General features: G+C 44.6%; 1 protein-coding gene across 1 annotated transcript in view; it reads right to left on the bottom strand.

The window, feature by feature from the left end:
• Positions 1-6,735: 6,735 nt before the first annotated feature.
• The window catches only part of gramd1ba (GRAM domain containing 1Ba), a gene marked incomplete at both ends in the record, with an annotated part of 82,440 nt that continues 67,503 nt past the window's right edge, over positions 6,736-21,672 (bottom strand). The window contains 17 exons of the mRNA XM_080529268.1: positions 6,736-6,825; positions 7,400-7,520; positions 7,668-7,778; positions 8,018-8,029; positions 8,936-9,026; positions 9,515-9,721; positions 10,387-10,490; positions 10,851-10,993; positions 11,993-12,111; positions 13,147-13,293; positions 13,683-13,866; positions 14,700-14,883; positions 16,953-17,068; positions 17,496-17,576; positions 17,832-17,927; positions 18,536-18,639; positions 19,478-19,562. Coding sequence (XP_080385394.1) covers positions 6,736-6,825; positions 7,400-7,520; positions 7,668-7,778; positions 8,018-8,029; positions 8,936-9,026; positions 9,515-9,721; positions 10,387-10,490; positions 10,851-10,993; positions 11,993-12,111; positions 13,147-13,293; positions 13,683-13,866; positions 14,700-14,883; positions 16,953-17,068; positions 17,496-17,576; positions 17,832-17,927; positions 18,536-18,639; positions 19,478-19,562 — 1,995 coding nt within the window. The remainder of the gene's footprint in view (positions 6,826-7,399; positions 7,521-7,667; positions 7,779-8,017; positions 8,030-8,935; positions 9,027-9,514; positions 9,722-10,386; positions 10,491-10,850; positions 10,994-11,992; positions 12,112-13,146; positions 13,294-13,682; positions 13,867-14,699; positions 14,884-16,952; positions 17,069-17,495; positions 17,577-17,831; positions 17,928-18,535; positions 18,640-19,477; positions 19,563-21,672) is intronic.

Here is a 21,672-nt window from a genome sequence, read left to right on the forward strand (position 1 = left end):
CTTCCTTAGATCTTCGGTTCTGCTTCCAATATGAAATCGTTTATTGGCTATTCTTTCCGATCAGGTAATCGAATTGAACCTAAATGACCTGCATAGTACACCAACTTTTGTTATTCTTTGGTTATGTTATCAATGTTTGTCTCCGAGTACCGCGGGCAGCCTATCCAGCTGCGCTCCATAGTGACCACAAAGCCCGTTCCTTAGGTTCGGTTCTAACTCCGCAGCTGTCAACTGCATATTTGCATGCCCAGCCCCTTCGAGGGTCTATTGGATAACCAGAGCCCAGGTCAGTTAATATTCATGAGGTATTCATTGCATCGCCTATTTCAAGATGTGATTGGATATTGTTGATCTCTTCCCGTGGCTATTCCCGAAGGCTATTCAAATCACGTCACTACACCACGTTGGCAGTTTAAATGAATTCATATGATAATACGTTACGATAATAAGTTGTAATACAAGGAGATCGACACGTTGGTCGAGTCGTGCCTGTTATGAATGAGACATTCAACTTTATATGAGACCTGAATTGTAGTTCGAGAAGACCCAGGAGAGTCTGTCTGACGACAGCAGGCCTCAGGGGGAAAACAGGTTCTATATGTGTCTTTGAAGTGTGTTATTCATAGTTGAAACAGAACAAAAGAAGCAAAGTATTGTTGGAGTTCGACTGAGAACAAAAGCATTGGAGACCTGATGCTGTGTAAACAAGTGGGTACCGCCCCCTGGTGGCTGTGTGGATATGACCGTGTCCAGATCATAAAAGCTCCACAATTCACCTAGACAGAACAATTAACCTTCTGGTGATGACTTGTGAGTGTATATACAGTAGTATGTAAGCAGATTGTGTCAAAAGGCGTGACCTCAAGACCTAGACAGCATCTAGATACAGTAGCGAGTCCAACTCCTTTTTAGATATTCAATTTGAGTATTCAATGAAAGAATGCAGTATATCAAATAGTCCCAATGCATCGCCGCCTCTGTCTACTTTCTTTCTATCACAGATCTTTGAGGCCAGGGGATAGTTGAAAAACAGCTCTCCTGTGGGATCCCACATTCTTCATAATTCACTCCATCAGTGATGATTTAGAATTGTTTTGGAGAACGGGGTACTTCAACTGTTGACACACATCCAGAGACCAGGAATGAGCTGGCTACATCATAACTTCAGTCACATTGGAGTGGAATATATATGTAAGTAAGTAAAGCTTTATTTATAGCACCTTTCATACAATAAATGCAGCTCAAAGTCCTTTACAACAGGGATAAAAACATAAATGTATGGACGTACCTGACTGATGTCTTCATCCACCACCAGGTTGGCAGTAGTGAAGAGGGTTGTTTACAGTGGTGAGAGAGAGAGACCATGGCTACACCTTACATGGCTGCCCCAACTTTCATAACCTACAGTGATACCATAGTAATCAAAATAACAAGGAATATCTCATTGACATTGGACGAATTGAATGGACGATAACATTGAGCATTTGGCACAATCAGAAGCAATTTTTTCTACAGCAGAATGGATGACCGATATAGACATGTTCCTCAGTTCTTCAGTCCCAATGCTATACAGACATGTTCCTCAGTTCTTCAGTCCCAATGCTATACAGACATGTTCCTCAGTTCTTCAGTCCCAATGCTATACAGACATGTTCCTCAGTTCTTCAGTCCCAATGCTGTACAGACATGTTCCTCAGTTCCTCAGTCCCAATGCTATATATTCAGATAACGTTTATTGCCACTATGCATTACACATATAGGAATTTGCTTCGTCACCACAGCAAGTGCGTTTATACTTTTTTTCACGAGTCAAAAAACAGGACAACACAACAACAACAACACAGGACAGACAACAGTGCATTGGATAGTGCGGTATAAATATAGACATGTTCCTCAGTTCTTCAGTCCCAATGCTATACAGACATGTTCCTCAGTTCTTCAGTCCCAATGCTATACAGACATGTTCCTCAGTTCTTCAGTCCCAATGCTATACAGACATGTTCCTCAGTTCTTCAGTCCCAATGCTATACAGACATGTTCCTCAGTTCTTCAGTCCCAATGCTATACAGACATGTTCCTCAGTTCTTCAGTCCCAATGCTGTACAGACATGTTCCTCAGTTCCTCAGTCCCAATGCTATATATTCAGATAACGTTTATTGCCACTATGCATTACACATATAGGAATTTGCTTTGTCACCACAGCAAGTGCGTTTATACTTTTTTTCACGAGTCAAAAAACAGGACAACACAACAACAACAACACAGGACAGACAACAGTGCATTGGATAGTGCGGTATAAATATAGACATGTTCCTCAGTTCTTCAGTCCAAATGCTATACAGACATGTTCCTCAGTTCTTCAGTCCCAATGCTATACAGACATGTTCCTCAGTTCTTCAGTCCCAATGCTATACAGACATGTTCCTCAGTTCTTCAGTCCCAATGCTATACAGACATGTTCCTCAGTTCTTCAGTCCCAATGCTATACAGACATGTTCCTCAGTTCTTCAGTCCCAATGCTATACAGACATGTTCCTAAGTTCTTCAGTCCCAATGCTATACAGACATGTTCCTCAGTTCTTCAGTCCAAATGCTATACAGACATGTTCCTCAGTTCTTCAGTCCCAATGCTATAAAGACATGTTCCTCAGTTCTTCAGTCCCAATGCTATACAGACATGTTCCTCAGTTCTTCAGTCCCAATGCTATACAGACATGTTCCTCAGTTCTTCAGTCCCAATGCTATACAGACATGTTCCTCAGTTCTTCAGTCCCAATGCTATACAGACATGTTCCTCAGTTCTTCAGTCCCAATGCTATACAGACATGTTCCTCAGTTCTTCAGTCCCAATGCTATACAGACATGTTCCTCAGTTCTTCAGTCCCAATGCTATACAGACATGTTCCTCAGTTCTTCAGTCCCAATGCTATACAGACATGTTCCTCAGTTCTTCAGTCCCAATGCTATACAGACATGTTCCTCAGTTCTTCAGTCCCAATGCTATACAGACATGTTCCTCAGTTCTTCAGTCCCAATGCTATACAGACATGTTCCTCAGTTCTTCAGTCCCAATGCTATACAGACATGTTCCTCAGTTCTTCAGTCCCAATGCTATACAGACATGTTCCTCAGTTCTTCAGTCCCAATGCTATACAGACATGTTCCTCAGTTCTTCAGTCCCAATGCTATACAGACATGTTCCTCAGTTCTTCAGTCCCAATGCTATACAGACATGTTCCTCAGTTCTTCAGTCCCAATGCTATACAGACATGTTCCTCAGTTCTTCAGTCCCAATGCTATACAGACATGTTCCTCAGTTCTTCAGTCCCAATGCTGTACAGACAAACAACCTGTAGGGGGTGAGTCAGAGATGAGTCAGCAACAAAACACATATTTTCAATTCTTTTATTTGTTCCCTCCATCCCTACTCCACAAATGGTAAAGTCTTTAGATTTTATTTTGTTTTAAAATGTTTCCAAAGCCACGCCCAGCATGGATTGGTTTTTCTAGTCTGTGTACACTGGAACTATACACAACATACATACAGTATATTATCTGTATAAATATTTCATGAGTCATATATGGAAATCAAAACAGTAAAAAAAAAACATATCAGGGATTGTATGCACACACAGAGGATATAGGCGTACAATGCCACAACACCAAGTGTTTTGAGATAGAAAGATCATGAGTGTGTGTGTGTGTGTGTGTGTGTGTGTATGTAAAGTAATGAAATCCAGGGTTCTTGCGATTGCCATGGAAACTTAAATAAAGTAAATGTATTTACTAAAATGTATTAATTTATTCAATGTCATGACTCATAGTCAATATCATGATTGCTTGCTTCAGAGATTTGTTTCATTTGGCGAACATAAACATAAACATAAACAATAAAAAATAAATATTTCAATTTGTACCCTCAAAAAATTACCTTCTGGGTGTTTATTTGTTTTTGCAAACACTCAAAACATGCTTATGTTTTTGACCATTCAGTTTTATGAAAACGATTTAATTATCTCAAGTCACTCTCCAGATTTTCAATGAACCTACATTAGCTTATTGTTTGATCTAAGTCAATTCATCTCCATCATTTGGGACAGTCCTGCTATATAAAGCCTCCATGCATAGAGTACATTTGTGATTGCATATCAAACCAAATGAGATTGAACATTTAGCTATGGTTGTTAACTTGGGGATGCATGCACACTTTCTGGAAGATTAACACGATCAATATTGATTGCATACAGGCACTACTATGAGTTCACTATGTACACGGTCACTGTAGGCTCCTCATACCAGTGAGAACTCTGCTCTCAATGGTCTTCATTAATATGAGGTTTCATAACCTGAAATAAACTGGGCCAAATTCAGCACCAATCACTTAGTCATTCACACCCTCTCTCTGACCTTATCATAGAGCAAAACCAGTCTGGGAAACGTATTCAGCAATTATATCAATTACTCACATTCATAAATGTGAAATGCTATCCATTGTGTCCACCCCTTTCCTTCTCTTTAAGATGGATCCTAACTCTTGTTGGAATGTGGGTGACTTGCTGTACTGAGGGACATGTGCTGATTCCTTGTGTTTAATAACTCAACGGAAAACTCTGGAGAGGTCTGACATCATTGTTTTGGCTTAAACGTTATTTCTGCGCACTGTTTATGACTTAATCCCAAACCCAGAAACACATCTTTAATGGCCATTTAACCGTTTTAAGTCTTTTCGTTTCCAAAGTCATCACAAGAAACCTTATGGTCAAGTCAGTCAAAAACAAGGGGGAAAGCCAAGTAGAGTAGGGAGTACTGAAAGATAATTTGGCCACAGTGGATAACATTCTAGGACACTGAAATAGAAAGACATAAAATAAAAGTCGGAATGGTTGACGGTGCCACATCTCGACGCTCAAACAAGCCAGAAGTTAAGCACGCCGACAGACATCTTTGGGAAGACAAGGGGAGTTGGTGAACACTGACGTTTCCCTAACGTTTCTTTTACACTGTACATAAATAAATCAATAAATATCTGCCTCTGAATACTGTACACTTTACATGATTCTTATTTAATTTTTTTACTCCAGCTTCAAGCATTCTCAATGAAGAAGTTCACAGTCTAATCACCATATACATCAGTAATTGTCGTTCTTAGGGTTCAGCTGCAGTATCCCTTTATAAAAAAATGTCCCACTCCGCAAACTCCAAAACACTGAACTCTCTCTGGTCAAAAGCTGAACACTGTAGAAAGTTCCATATGGTGTAATATAACATCCCCTCAAATCATAACACTGACCATCAAGCTCTCAGGAAGACAGTATTTTGACTCAAAACAAATACTGCTAAAAACCTCAGATGATCTTTAAAGAGCAGGGAGGACATTCATGCTCTATTATTATCCGTAATTCAGTTGGGGCCTATACAAAGGCCTACAGTACATCCAGAGTACATTGTAATCTAACCAACAGCCACATATGAATTGATACAACACAAACGTGGCTAAGGGACAACAAGAAATACTGCCCGAATGAAGAAAAAAAAAGAAATAAATGTTGCATTAAAACATAATACATTGACATGAAAAAAACTTGGCAACAATGAATAGATTATCCGTAACCTAAAGCAAGTCATCCAGACAACATTGGAGCTATTGAAATGTTTGGATAAAACCTAAGAACAACGCTGAGAGAACGTTTGGGGTTGGCAAGGGCCAAAAATTCCTCTTTTTCTTGAGGACAGCAACCAACATCCATATCTGCTAATGCTAACATGTTAGCAAACCATACTGTAAATCCAATACATTCTCACCGTTGCTAACAGCCAGCTAACCCCTCTGTCAATAACTCAATCAATGGGTAGAGCTACTCTACACACAGTGGAGAACATGCCTTAAAAAACCTGAAAACACAGTACGAACATAGAAACTCAACGCCATGGCACAAGCTCTCAGGGAAACCAGCCCTGATTCGCCATGGAAGCCTGGTATAAAGTAGCCCTGACTGCAATCGACATCTACAAAAAAAATGACATACATCATTATATTCTCATGATAATATAATATCTATATCTATATATCTATCTATTTATATTATATATCCATATATATCAATATATATCTATATCTATATATATAGATAGATATATATACTGTATATATAAAATCTATGTCTATAATATAATTTGATTCCTTGTAATTCTATTATGGAAATGACCAGTTATGTTCGAAATACTGCAAGCTGATTGTGGTTCAGTAACGGTCGTAACCTGGTCCCAGATTCCAAGGGTCGGTAAAAAAGGGATACTGCAGCTCTTTAACTCCAAAGAGCTCCTGAAAAGGCTATTAGCCCCCCCCAAAAAAACTCCTGACCGTCTTTTTTGTTGTTGTTGCTCTTCTGAGACAGTACGTAGAGGTTTAAATACACATCTCCGCTGAAAGTATTTCATATGGAGACAAACATTGCATGCTTTTTTTTCCCATCACTTCTATCTTTGCTTTTTTTTTTTTGTCCGTGCTTGGCCAAAGAAAAAGCTTTTACAGTACAATGTTCTCTGAAAATGAGGTGAGCAGAACGGGCCGTGGGGGGGAGGGGGGGGGATTGAGAAAAAGTAGTTCGGGCCAAGGTCAGTCGCTCTCTTTTCTCCCGTGATACAGCGGTGCGGGCGGCCACCCGCTCCAGAGGTCAATTCCTAACAGAGGTCAAGCACTAGAAGGCCCGCCCACCCCCCGCCCCCCATGTCTGTCAGTGATGTCGACTTTCCTTCTCCTCTGATTCAGAGTTATAATCCCTTAAGCCTACGCCCTTCTGGAGGTTCAGCAACGAGTCCTTCATCTGTGGAAGACACAAAGAAACCTCATGGACACAGGAGACACTACAGTCACATCTGAGCAAACATCTACGACCGGCACCACCTGATCAACCAGCCATGACTTTTTTTTCCTAATCAGGATGAGACCTGACTGGGAGAAACTCCAGGCCCTGGCTCTGACCAGGGGTTGAATGCAGCACTCGAGTTGAGGGGGGATGAGAGGGGATGGCATCCCCCCTGAAATAAAAACGGTCAAAATCATCCCCCTTCTAAAACTGCCATCCCCCCTTTCCATCCCTTATGTCATTTTATCAATGAACGTGGTATTACTGCTATTTCAACATTTAGTTTTGCGCATATTGAGTAAAATACTGTGGGCGAGGGGGCACGCACACATGCAATGACATTTTTACCAAGTCACTGACACTGTAGTCACTGACGCTGTGGGGATGCTAAAATTGTCCTCATATGATAAAATCCACCATCCCCCCTGATTGTCTTTTACAACTCGAGTACTGGTTGAATGGTACGGCACACTGATGGTTGATGATCCTGTATATGTCCAATCTGATTGTTCGGGCTGTAGTCTTCTCTCACCTCGTCTAGTAGCAGCACAGACGACTTAATGATCTCCTTCCACTTCTGTAGCTCGTCGTCATGGTAACGCTGCTGCGATTCCAGGAGCTGAGCCCACTCCAGCTGCGTCTGCGGAAGTTTACTGAAACACACACACACACACACACACACACACACACACACACACACAAACACACAGAGAGAGTGTCAAACATCGCCATCTAGGGGGTGATTTCGTAATGTGAGGTAAGGTTGACACATCTGGATTGCATTTTTTCAGGTGACGGACCTTTCCTGTGGTCGGAGGCCTTGCCAGGAAGTCGCCAGACTCTGTGTCGTGTACTCCAGCATCCACAGTTTATAGAACAGCATCATGTTTAGAAACACCAGCAACACCAGGCTACAGATCAGAGAAAGAGAGAGAGAGAGAAAGAGAGAGTGAGAGAGAGAGAGAGAGAGAAAGAGAGAGTGAGAGAAAGAGGGAAAGAGAGAGAGAAGGGGTAAAAGGACAAAAACTGATATTGTCAGACAGGTAGGACTTATTTGAAAAGCCAACAACTACTGCAAGGGATGGATTATGTGAATGCTAAAACAGTAGTTTACAACAAGGTGAACCAAGTCCATGAAAAAGTTGAATACCTTATACAGATCCTATAGGATGCAATGGAGACAAGAAGAAAGAGAGAAAGACAGAAAGATTACACAAACCACCAGAACAAGACAGAGAAAGAGAGAGAGCGAGAGACAACGTTGCTATGTCCCCTTTCAAACACTCCCCTCCTCTAAGTGGGAGGAGAGGGAGAAAATGGAGACTACAGACTACATCTATCTGAGAATCGATGAATGGTTTGTCTTGGTCTGGGATATCGAATAACATAAGAAGTAGTCCGGTAGTGTGATTGGCCAGATTTAATCACATGACATGATGAGACTGAATCAACAGGGAAATGAGACCCATAACACGAAACAAAAACTGAGAGAAAACTAGACAAACTAGACAGTCGTATCACTCCATCAACGGATCAACTCTCTACACAGGGCGAGGGACAGGATATTCCAACCAGGGGAGGCTGCTGGAGGTAGAAATGGGAGGACGAGCTCACTGTAATGCATGGAATGGAATATACACGCTTCCTGTTCCTCATTCCATTCCACGCATTACAATGAGCCCGTCCTCCCATTTCTACCATCCACCAGCCTCCCCTGGTTTCAACAACCATACAATACAAATAGAACACTATTTCTACGGCCAACAAACTAATAATACAGGAAATACAATGACAAAGGCTTAGGGAACCACTCTTGGGTTTGGTGTTGTTTGATGCACAGAATCAAAGAGACCCACGCCGGGTTACAGGGGAGTTAGCACTCTGTACAACATCAAGTGAAAAACACAAACAAGGAATTACCCAGCTCATTTACAATACCCAGCTCATTACAATTCCAATGCTAACAGCTACCCACAGTAAACAAGCCACTACCCCATCTCAAACATAAGCAGGGTGTGTCAGGGGGGGGTGACAGATCCACCTAGGGTGGTGATGGGTGGAAACTCACACAAAGCTGATGATGAGGAGGAGTTTGGAGACACTGTAGAGGGCTAGGCCACCAGGGACGTGGTCAGGGATGTGTCTGGTCTGAGTAGAGCCTGAGGGGGGAGACACACCGCCATTTTAGATCCAGCCAAATAAGAATAGAATAGAAATATACGAGACCTCTTGAAACTCCATTGCTTTGACCATCAAAGGTTAAGGTTAAATCCTATTAGTAAGTCCACAAGACCGTTCTATCAAACGTCATAAAGTATAAAGATGAAGGAAGTTAAAGACAGACAATGTTTCACTAAATGTCAAACGCCCTTCTCACACTAGGTCTGAATCATAGATTGTCTGATGAAACACAAACCGACAAGTGGCTAACAGTGACAAGTCCGCTATCAAACATAACCAAAGAACATGGCAACATTTGAAAACTTCATAACCCCCCCCCCCCCCCCCCCCCCCCCCTTGATAAAATGAAATTTTCTAATTTCTGCCATGCACTGTCATTGGCTAATTGTGAGAGGAAAAAAAAAGTGACAACATCTCTTGTTTGAGTCAACACTGTGATGTAGGCCCAGCCCCTGTGACCTCTGACCTGCCACGTGTTTGATGCGGTGGATGACGGCATCCTCCTCGTCCTCAGGCGTGGTCACGGGGCTGAGGGCCTCGTCCAAGTGGGCGGGTCTCAGGTGGACCAGGGGGCGTTTTCTCCGCCTCACCGTGCCCGTCCGCAGGGCTTTGGACTTGGGAGACTGCCCGTGGAGCTCACAGAGGACCACCTCCACCTTACTCAGCTCCAACACTGTGGGGGCGCAGGCAGGCACGGACAGGCTTTACACCACTGGGTGAACACTTACTATATGTGACACAGTCTGATCATTTGGTCCGCATGTCGGCAACCAATCAAAATGTTCTGACTTTCCTTTTAAAACACGGAACTACGTTTCAACGTTGTTGAGAATCACAACACAAACTCGCTAGTCAAGCCAAAATATTGCAACAACGCAATGGATTGGGCGAGTAATCCCCACTGCTACCTAGTTAACTAGAACACTACTTTACATTGTTAGCAGAGTCACAAAACAAGCTGTGTTAGTTGACTAGCGACGTGTCGTTGATTTTCATCTGTATCTGTGTTTTGTACTGTGTGTGGGTTATGTGTCCACCTTGTCTGCAGACCACATACCTTTAAGGGATAATAAAGACTGACTTGATTTGACAACAGAGTATGTGTATCTATGACAACAGATACAGTCAAACTACTCAATATTGAACATGCAAGAAAAGGCAGCTTATTTGGAATGTATTGTTGTGGATTTAGTAGATTTTTAGTTGTGTAGATGTCATTTAGAATAAGCACAGAGAGCATCTTTAATTGACCCTACAGAAAACATATTTTCTCCAACAGTGTCAAGATGGAATATGACATGCTGACAGAAGGAGTGTGTGTCTGTGGTGGAGGCTGACCTAAGTGTCTGAAGTACTCATCCAGACCGCTCCAGAAGTTCCTCTCGATGAAGCCCTTGACCAGCCCCCAGGGCTGCTTCTTGTAGCGCAGCTCTGTGGATACCCTGCAGGACACACACACACACACACACACACACACACACACACACACACACACATACACACACACACACACACACAGACAGACACACAGACACACACAGGATAGACTCTGATGAAACTGGAACCAGCAACATGTCTGTGAGGAAGCATGAATCCAATGGGCCTCAAATCTAAACATGTGATCACTTCATCCAGCTAATGAAACATGTGCAATCAGGTGTCATGTGACCAGGTAGACTATCCAGCCACCCACGCTGCTCTGACAAGCACTCTCTACGTGGACAGTCGTCTCTGACAAGCTCTCTCTATGTGGACAGTCGTCTCTGACAAGCTCTCTCTACGTGGACGGTCGTCTCTCTCACCTTAACCGACACTTGTTCTTAGCCACCCTGGTGAGCATGTAGCGGTTGAGGGTGTAGAAGTAGTCGTGATAGGGCACGTCGTGAGCGATCACCTCCGCGTCGATGATGTAACACTCACTCTCCTGGCTGGCCTTGTACAAAGTCTGACAACACAGGATGAGAAACACTGTTAACTCTATAATAAAACACTGTTAACTCTATAATAAAACACTGTTTACTCTATAATAAAACACTGTTAACTCTATAATGTTAAACACTGTTAACTCTATAATAAAACACTGTTAACTCTATAATAAAACACTGTTAACTCTATAATAAAACACTGTTTACTCTATAATGTTAAACACTGTTAACTCTATAATGTTAAACACTGTTAATTCTATAATACAACACTGTTAACTCTATAATGTTAAACACTGTTAACTTTATAATACAACACTGTTAACTCTATAATGTTAAACACTGTTAACTCTATAATAAAACACTGTTAACTCTATAATAAAACACTGTTTACTCTATAATGTTAAACACTGTTAACTCTATAATGTTAAACACTGTTAACTCTATAATACAACACTGTTAACTCTATAATGTTAAACACTGTTAACTTTATAATACAACACTGTTAACTCTATAATGTTAAACACTGTTAACTCTATAATAAAACACTGTTAACGCTATAATGTTAAACACTGTTAACTCTATAATAAAACACTGTTAACTCTATAATGTTAAACACAGTTAACTCTCTAATAAAACACTGTTAACTCTATAATGTTAAACACTGTTAACTCTATAATAAAACACTGTTAACTCTATAATGTTAAACACTGTTAACTCTATAATAAAACACTGTTAACTCTATAATAAAACACTATTAACTCTATAATAAAACTGTTAAGCCTAGAATAAAACACAGCTAACTCTATAATAAAACAGTGTTAACCCCTAACACTATAATAATAAATAGAGAATTCTTCTATAATGAATCCTGATGAGTTGGCACTTGACTCTGTATGTGTGCGCATGGCGCTGACCATAAAAATCCCATTCCATCTATGGGAGCCCGCCCTCTGGTGTTCTAACTGCACTGTAGGCTGTGGCGGTTTAAACCTGTCATGAGGCTACCGCTGCACACTCACCTGAGTCTCAGTGACTGTGGCTGTCTTGGGAGCCAGGGGGTTGGTGAGGGAGATGGTGTACATGATCTCTCTGGTCTGGTTGCCTGCCTCCTCTTTTCTCCAGGGGTGGTAGACCATATCTAATGGAGGGGGGGGGGGGGGGGGGGGTGGAGGAGGTGGGCACAACACAAAAGATCAGATCACTCTCCTCCATCTTGGACATTTCAACTTGTTGACTCCCGCTGAGTCTAGAGACTAAAAGGGACTTTCCTAACCAGTGTCCGACTGGGTCAAAACCTAGAACTGACCCTGACCTTAACCAAACCCTTCACCCTAACTTTGGGTGACCAACCCTGAACGTTAACCACACGTTGTGTCCCCTTAGTTTTTCCACTCCTAGGGCTCTGTTTGGAAATACTGCATCCTCCTTCCCTCTCTCCCTCGAGGTAAATCACTGATCTGGAAGTCATTGAAGAAGTGAAAGCAAATCAAACCTAAGTCTTAAAAAGTGGTCACTGATCTGGAAGTGATCTGGATGACATCACAAGGTATATGACTGCGAGGTTAACAGCCTACTGATTACACCTAGTCAAGAGTCAAGACCAGTGACCAGTGATCTGAAAGCGATCGGATAAGTGAAAGCTATCGTGCCACTCTTATTGCTTTGACTGATTCACCCTGGTCAGATCAGTCAGGTGTGTGATGCTACGTCAAGTAGCTACCAGTTGTGTCCCTTTGTGTTGTTAATGCTGTGTGTTGCCCCCCTCCGTCCATGTTGTCTGTTGACATCTGGTTCTATTTCTATTACTGTTTGCGTCTGTCGCTTCGCTTGTCTGCAAGTCTCATTGCTTCTTCTTGCTCAGGTCCTTTTTGTGAAAGAGAATGTGTTCCCAATTACTTAGGCCCTCCTCTCTCCTCCATGGTGTGTGTGTGTGTGTGTGTGTGTGTGTGTGTGTGTGTGTGTGTGTGTGTGTGTATGTGTGTGTGTGTGTATAAACGTATAAACCTAAGGAAGGAGGGAAATGTATATCATGCCCTCATATCACTATTTGCACTTCTGGTTGGATGCTAAACTGCATTTCGTTGTATTGGACTTGTACTCTGCGATGACAATAACGTTGAATCTAATTTAATCTAATCTAATCTAATCTAATCTATAAATGCTGGAGTATCACCTGAGAAGCGCCTCTGCTCCAGGAAGTCCCTCATGAAGGTGGACTCAGTGAACAGGATGTCGTGCATCTTGTCCACGCTGAACTTGTATACCTCGTTGATGTACTGCTTCCCGTTCAGGTCCTCCTCGAAGGCCTCCACCTCCCCTGCTGAGGACGCACACACACACACACACACACACACACACACACAAACACACGCACGCATACACACACACACACACACACACACACAGAGAGAAGAGAGTGTGTTATGAGATGGATATGATCATGTGTATGATGTGAGTGTCAGTTCATGTCGTTTTCATCAGTTGTATCTCATGGATTGCATATGTATGTGTGTGCGTGTGTATGCGTGTGTGTGCCTGCAGGTGTGTGTGTGCGTATGTATGCGTGTGCGTGTGTATGTGTGTGCGTGCATCCGTGCATGTGTGTGTGCGTGTGTGACCCACCAGCCTTGCAGACACAGGCAGAGTATAGGTAGGTGTGTGTGTGTGTGTGTGTGTGCCCGAGCGTGCGTGCGTGCATCAGACACACACCTTCATCGTGCGTCTCAGACGAGTCGCTCAGCTCGGTGGGAAGGTCCTCGTTGTCGTTGAAGTCCAGCAACGGCGAAGGGGCGGGGCTGCTGTGATCACTGCTCCTGTTCCCGGCCAATGGGAGGGTCAGGAGCTCGCTGTCAGGGAGACAGGCGGGGAACTCGTCCAACAGGGGCAGGTCGTACTGTGGGGGGGGAGGGAGGGAGGGTTGGAGTCAGTTCACAACCCATTTGATTATCAAACAGCATTAGTCTCTCCAGCTCTCGACAGTCCTCACTTGTTCTCTGTTTTTTACCGTCTAGACTCACATGACTGTTAATACTTTTATGACCCTCTTGTGTTTTTTGTCGGTTTCTCTGTAAAGCGCATTGTCTCGCTTCCGTGTATGAAATGGGCCCTCTAAATGAAGTTTGATTGGACTGGATTAAATCACAATGCTCATTCTCTCCTCCAGACAGTAGTCCTGCTGTACCAGGCTCTTCCTTTTAACGGAGTTAGCCAATCACTTGAGAAAATGCCGCTACTCAAATCACTCAATGTAAAATGATGACAATGGGGAGGGACGACACATAGTCTGTGTGTGGCCTGAATGGCTGTGTTATCTCCATGTCCCAAGGAGCTAGAGGAGTCTCCTTTGTCTATGGAGCCCTGGTGGAGGCAGCACAATGTCGATGCTGTAGACTTGTGATAAATGTCTCCATCACAGAGGTCTCTGGGGGTCTCTGGGGGTGACGGTGAGGTGGAAGGCGGTCGAAGGGGACGCTTCGTATTCAGACTCTCAACGGTCACGGTCATCACAGCGGTCGCCAGGGGCAACAACGGAAGTCTCAGACTTTATCGTGTCATATACCGTACACTCGATGATTTGAACCACGATGTGTGGCTTGGCTTAAAAAACCCGAAACAAACCAAAAACAACAACAACAACAACAACAAAAAAGGTAAAAGAAAGCTAAACGAAACCAAAACTACAGATGGTTTTCGGTACGGTCGTGCTCTTCCGGTAAAGTCCCTCACCACGTGTCCGGGCGGGTGTGTGGCGGCCAGGCTGGCGAGGGCAAGGTGGCTGTTGTTGTTGTTGGGGAAGCCGGCGAGGCGGGGCAGCAGGGGGCTGAGGTCGGCCTTGGCCTGGTCGGGGGTCTTGGCGCAGGTGGTGCTGTCGTTGGCGTCGTTCTCCTCCACGGGCAGCTCCTCGCAGTACCTGCACCACGGGCAAGCGGAACAGCTGTAGGTCAAGATTATCAGCTCGGCCAACGCCGCCCGCCGGGCGCTCTACTGGTCTACTATGTGCGTGGTCCTGGGGTGGTACGCGCCCCCATATACATACAACTGGTACGTACGTGGCTACTGGCTAGGTATGTTGACATGGATACTGTATGTGTAGAATATGCATATGTGTGTATGGACACTGTACTGTATGTGTACTTGTATGGAAAGTGTTTCATGTACTGTGTGTTTAGAGATGTTTCGCGGGTGTTCTTCGTACAGACGGTATGTGACAGCGGCTGGTGAAACCGGGAACAAGTCGGCAGCCGATTAAATGTTTCGGACTCGCTAGTCGACTAACAAAGCTTGTTTTGTGAGCCTGCTGATAATGTGAAGTAGCGTTATAGTTAACTAGGTAGTAGTGGGGATTACTCACCGAATCCATTGCATTGCAATGTTTTGGCTCGACTAGCGAGTGTGTCATTGCAGTGTTTCCTCTATATGCATTTATTGGTGGCGGGCCGCCACGAATGAATTTCCTCCGCCACTAATTGATTCAGACAGTCCACTTTGATTCAGGCTGCGCAGAAAGGCAGCGAGTTATTATGACCGGAGAACAGAAAAAAAGTAGATTGAAGCTAGATTTAGGCCGCTTCCAGACCAATATTTCGTTACGATTTAGGGCGTAGTTATTTACAATATGTTACAATGTTGCAATTAACCTCGTCGTTTGTGTTCGCACTGCAATCGAGACTGAATCTCTCAACAGGCGCGCTGCGCGAGGCGACGCGCTTTCAAAACAGTTTTGTGATTGGTCCGGGTTTAGCGGGACACACGCCGGTGCCTTTAATCCCGTATCCTAATCGAAAATGCAACATCATCAGCGCCGACTGTGGGTTATTGCATTTACTGCTTATTATGTTTGTGTTATGCTAATAAATGTAGATCCACACAGGTATACAAACTGAGCTCCGTTTACTGTCAAGTGCCATTCATTCTGACAACACACACACACAGGTCGTAAAGCTCTAACGGACGTACAGAACGTGACGTCGTAAAGTGCAACAAAGTGCTGCAATGACATACTGTCGTACATAACACTGCTGTTCTCTGGTTCATGTTCTTATACCAGTGCTCAGTATAGAGTATTTTAAATGAACATTCGTAATGTATGTCTCTGATGTTCATGGTCAATTAAATCAGCCTATTTTGTGAAATAAATAATCTAGCTTCGAACTATTCATAGCAATATGCGCGGGGTTGGTTTTCTTTAACTCAACTGATGCATTACCTTGCTGTTGTTGTTTACCGAATGCTCCATCTGACTGTCACACTGTGATTTTACTTGTGTAAACAGTTAATGAGTAACGTTAGCCGGTTTTGTGCGTGTACTCTCATGTCGGCCTACTTCGTATTGATCTTTCTGTGTGTGTGTGTGTGTGTGTGTGTGTGTGTGTGTGTGTGTGTGTGTCATGCGCGTTCCGCATGTTCCGCTGCAGCTGTAGGATATATTGGTATTTGATCACCTTCTATATAAAATCACCTGCTCGGCTTTAATGACTTAACCGCTATTTAAGAAATTATAATTGTTGCCACCCTCTAGTTTTTGGTGAAACTACATCCTTGTTTTGAGCGCCAGTGCGCGTTTTATGCGCGTGCACGCGGAAAAAAAAAACGCACGCGCGAAACATAAACGCTCCGCCACTAATGGGAAAAATCCTGGAGGAAACACTGCATTGGTTTTCAACAATGTTGACATTTATTTACATTTTTCCAGAATTAAAGTCAGAACAATTTGATTGGTTGCCGACTTGTTCCTTGTTCCTGTTTCACCAGCTACTGTCACGTATAATCATAATGACAGTGATCCTGACAGTGACGCAAACTGATAATACCAGAACCCCCCTACATGGCCACAGTACAAGCTTACAGCTTACTGTAGATGGCTGTAGAACACAGAGAGTATTTCAAACTATGAAAAACATGGTCCGAACATGTATGTGAGTGTGTTAATGTGTGTGTGTGTGTATGTGTGTGTGTGTGTGTGTGGGGGTCAAAACTCACCCCATGGTGTTGAAGTCATCATCAGGAGGCACATAGTCTTCATCATCGCTGGTCAGGCCCAGCTCATTACCATAACACTGGTGCACAAAGTGCCACAACTCTTTGGGACACAAGGGCTGAAAGAGGGGGAGAGAGAGAGAGAGAGAGAGAGAGAGAGAGAGAGAGAGAGAGAGAGAGAGAGAGAGAGAGAGAGAGAGAGAGAGAGAGAGAGAGGAGAGAGAGAGGAGATAGAGAGAGAGTGTGAGAGAGAGGGGGGGGCGGGGCAGGGACAGAGGGAGAGAGAGAGAGAGTGAGAGAGAGGGGGGGGAGAGAGGGGGGGGCGGGGCAGGGGGGGGAGGGAGAGAGAGAGAGAGCGTGAGAGAGAGGAAGGGGGAGGGGGGGGGCGGGGCAGGGACAGAGGGAGAGAGAGAGAGGTAAGAGGAGGAAAAATAAAAAAGAGGGCAAAAAAAATATAAGCTTTTTGAAACAGTAAAACCCAGATACACAGTCTTTGTGTCAACCGTTGGAAGTCCACTCTGACTCTGTGAAACGTGAAGCTCTTACCTTCTCCAGCAGAGCGTTCTGCCACAGTCTGAACATCATCATGTATGTCCGATCCCTCGCCCCGAACGAGGTGAAAAAGTGCTACAGGAAGACAGGCGATAAAGGGCAGGATGTTACAACGTCCTGACAGACTGTCACACATGACTACGTTATCTTTTGTTCTATTATTGTTATAATTCTGGGCTCTTTTGAACGTTATGCTTTAATGTGAACCCAAATAATTACTCATATATATATATAACCCACGTATTTAAAATATGTGTGTGTGTGTGTGTGTGTGTGTGTGTGTGTGTGTGTGTGTGTGTGTGTGTGTGTGTGTGTGAATCCAGTTCGGACCTTGTCATTGTCAGTGCACAGCTGGATGGCATTGGGAATGAGGCGGGCCGTCTTCTCCTTGGTCATAGAGCAGATATCCTTTAGACGCACTGTCAGCTGGAGAGACAGAGAGAGAGAGGGAGAGAGAGGGAGGGAGGGAGAGGAGAGAGAGTGAAAGAGAGAGAGAGAGAGAGAGAGAGAGAGAGAGAGAGAGAGAGAGAGAGAGAGAGAGAGAAAGAGAGAGGGAGAGATAGAGGGAGGGAGGGAGGGAGGGAGAGTGAAAGAGAGAGAGAGAGAGAGAGAGAGATATATAGAGGGAGGGAGAGGAGAGATAGCAAAAGAGCGAGAGAGACAGAGAGAGAGAGAGCGAGTGGGGAGAGAGAGAGACAACATGGTCAGACTAAAAGATGGTTGGACTCCAGAGGAAAGGACAGCTCATGTGATTGGTGAACAAAGTAGGACACCTATACAGAGTATATATTGTAACCACGGTTACAATTCTAACTGAATCTGGGGAAACACTGTGGGGCCGGTGCATTCCTTATGATATGATGATATCACAATATGACATTATGGATGAAAAGCAATGGAAAATAATTTATTCTGAGCTAAAATAGGTGATACAAATAAAAAAACTAATAAAAAAAAGAAGAAAAAAGTATGGGTCTATCGTGCATGGTAAAAGGGACAATGGTAACCCATGATGAAAACACAAAGTCCCATACCAGCGTTTCCCAGCGGAAGATGTTGCTATAGAAACAGATCCAGTTTTCCGAGACGTAGAGGCGTCCCTGCAGGAGGATGTCTCGTTGCAGGGCACAGGAGTAGTCTGTCAGAGAAGGGGTCAAAGGTTAAGGGGGGGTCAAATGTCAGGGGTCATTTCCAGTGTCAGGGGAAATTTCCACCACAACAAAAAATTAAACATCTGGAGATCATACAAAAGACCAAAGTGTCTGAGCTTCCAACACAGTTGTGTTATGTGTTCATATCATGTCACAGGAGGGTGTATATTTGGATGTAGTGAGGGTATGTCGTCATTTCTTTTAGAAGTTGGACAACTCATATAATAGATAATATAATATATATATATATATATATATATATAACTGGTAATTATGAAGGCTGTGAATGGCATATTAAAGCTCTGGTCTCTGGATCAATATCTTTGAAATTCCACAGTAAATATCGGTCATATTGATGTCAACAAGGAGTGTATATTTTATGTAGTGAGGGTCGGGGGAGGGGATATGTCATAAATATGTTGGGGGCGGCCGGTAGCCTAGAGGCAAGAGAGGCCGGCTAGCAATCAGAAGGTCGCTGGTTCGATCCCCGCCTCAGGAGGGAGCTGCATGTGCCACTTAATCCCTAATTGCTCCAGGGGCGCGGCAGTCCCACTCATATTTTTCATTTTATTGGACAGATAGATTGAAGACAGACAGGAAAGTAAGGAGAAGAAGGGAGAGAGGGCATGTCAGCAGGGCATGGGTCGGACTCCAACCCATGCTGACATGGGCATTATGTGTGCCAATGTAGACTGCGGTACTAGACCACTGGACCACCCCATGCCACAAGGGGGGTGTATGTTGTGATGTAGGGAGGGTCTGAGAAGGGGAATCTATAGAAAGCTGTGGGCGGTTCTGCATTGACATCTGTGTCCCTTCACTCACCCACGATGAGGCGCTCTGTGTCGGGCAGCTGCTTGAAGAGTTTCCTGAAGTCTTCATTGCGCTGCTTGTACGTGGGACTCAATACCTGCAGGAGGGACAGAGAGAGAAGGCACGTTGAGGGGGGATGCAAAATTCACAAGACACTCACAGAGTGGAATACACAAACAGGCACAACGTACATACACTGGGACACATGCGAGAATGCATGTGCGAACGCACGCACACACACACACACACACACACACACACACACACACACACACCACATTCTGCAGATCTCTCAAAACAAACTTCTATTTCCGTAGAAACTTTCCTTTTCCTAATATGTCTCTCCATCACAAGTACTAGCACAGTCTCCCCCTCTCTCCCTCTCAGAGAGGCCAGATAAACACATGTCCTTTTCAGAGAGAAAGAGAGAGAGAAAGAGAAGGAGGGAGAGAGAAAGAGAAGGAGGGAGAGAGAAAGAGAGAGAGAGAGAAGGATGGAGAGAGAGGGAAAGAGACAGAGGGAGACAGAGAAAGAGAGATAGAGAGAGAAGGAGGGAGAGAGAGAAAGAGAAGGAGGGAGAGAGAGAGAGAAAGAGAGAGAGAGAGAAAGAGAGAGAGAGAGAGAAAGAGAGAGAGAGAGAGAGAGAGAGAGAGAGAGAGAGAGAGAGAGAGCTCTCTTATCGGCCGTGTTGACCACAACCCAGGCAGCCTGGCGCTGATGAGACAAACACAGCATTCTTCAGGAACGGGACACAGTAATGGGACACAGGGATGACAAACAGTCAGATAATCAGCTCTGAGTGTGTCCCACCGCAGAGATGTTACTGGTCTGAGAGAAAAAGACTAACTAAACGCTGAACACCAGAGAAAACATCAAACGCGAGAGCTAACGTGTTAAAAAGGTGGCGGTGGGTGAACTAAACGCTATTCACCCCCCCAAAAAGGGCGTAAGCGTTCACCCTCTGCTACGTCACTGATCGGCTGACGCTTAGCATCGCCTTGGGTAGTGTGTGGAAACTCCCACATCAAACAATCAATTCTTGGATATCCAAAACCCCCATCATCTCGGAACTATTTTCTGATGCGGTAGTTTCAAGACGAGTGATAGCAAGCAGCCAAACTTTTGTACAAACTAGAAACCCCTCAAGTTATAGACAGTAAGCCCATCAGTGGACTCATGCATTACAATGAGTCCGATTTCTACCTCCACCGGCCTCCCTTGAAGCCCGTACAGAGCCCATCACAACTAGAGGATCTTGATCTAGATATCTAGACCATCAACCCCCACTCCTGGTTCTGGAGATCATCAGTACTGCAGGCTTTTGTTCCAGCCCAGCAGTGACACACCTGAACGACTCACGGTTTTGACACACCCACCGTGCCTCTCTACAGTATTGAGGATCACTTGACCTCGATCCATTCTCCACATGTTGCCTGTCTCCTGTGTTCACTCTGACGTACCTAGTCAAACATCCTCTGTCTCCCTCCCTCTATCCCTGCCTCCCTCCCTCTCCCTCCTTCTGTCTCTCTCTCCCTCTTTCTCTCCCTCCCACCTTCCCATCTCCCCCTCCCCCCCCTCCCCCCGTCTCTCCCTCCCTCCCACCTTCCCATCCCTCCCCCCTCTCTCCCTCGTTCTCTCCCTCCCTCCCACCTTCCCATCTCCCCCCCCCTCTCTCCCTCCCTCCCACCTTCCCATCTCCCCCCCCCTCTCTCCCTCCCTCCCACCTTCCCATCTCCCCCCCCCCCTCTCTCTCCCTCGTTCTCTCCCTCCCTCCCTCTCTCCCTCCCTCCTTCCCTTCCCATCCCGCCCCCCCCCCCCCCTTTGGCTCTCCAACTCAGAGCTGCAGCCAACATCAGTCCGGTGAGAGAGAGACCAAACAAACCCCCGTGATTCATCGCTCTGAAGCGCTTAGGTCAACCTAGGTCGCGGTCTGAGAGACTTAGCAGGGAACTAGCACACAGGTGTGAGTTTAGGTCGATTACAGATTCTAGATATTTCTAGATCCCCCTTCATCTCTCTGTGTCTATCTCCACTCCGGCCCCCTGTGTCGACTCCAAACTCTGCGGGACGAGGAGGATCGCACGTCCATGCGGTCGGTCATTTTCCAGTGTGAGGACAAAGTAGCGCTGACTTGTTTTGCCGTAGGATTACTACCTTGAGATTAACACATTCTCCCCAGCTTCCACCCCCCAGCACAAAGTCACTTA

This window comes from Nansenia antarctica (assembly GCF_963989245.1).
Source record: "Nansenia antarctica genome assembly, chromosome: 4".
Lineage (NCBI taxonomy): Eukaryota > Metazoa > Chordata > Actinopteri > Argentiniformes > Microstomatidae > Nansenia > Nansenia antarctica.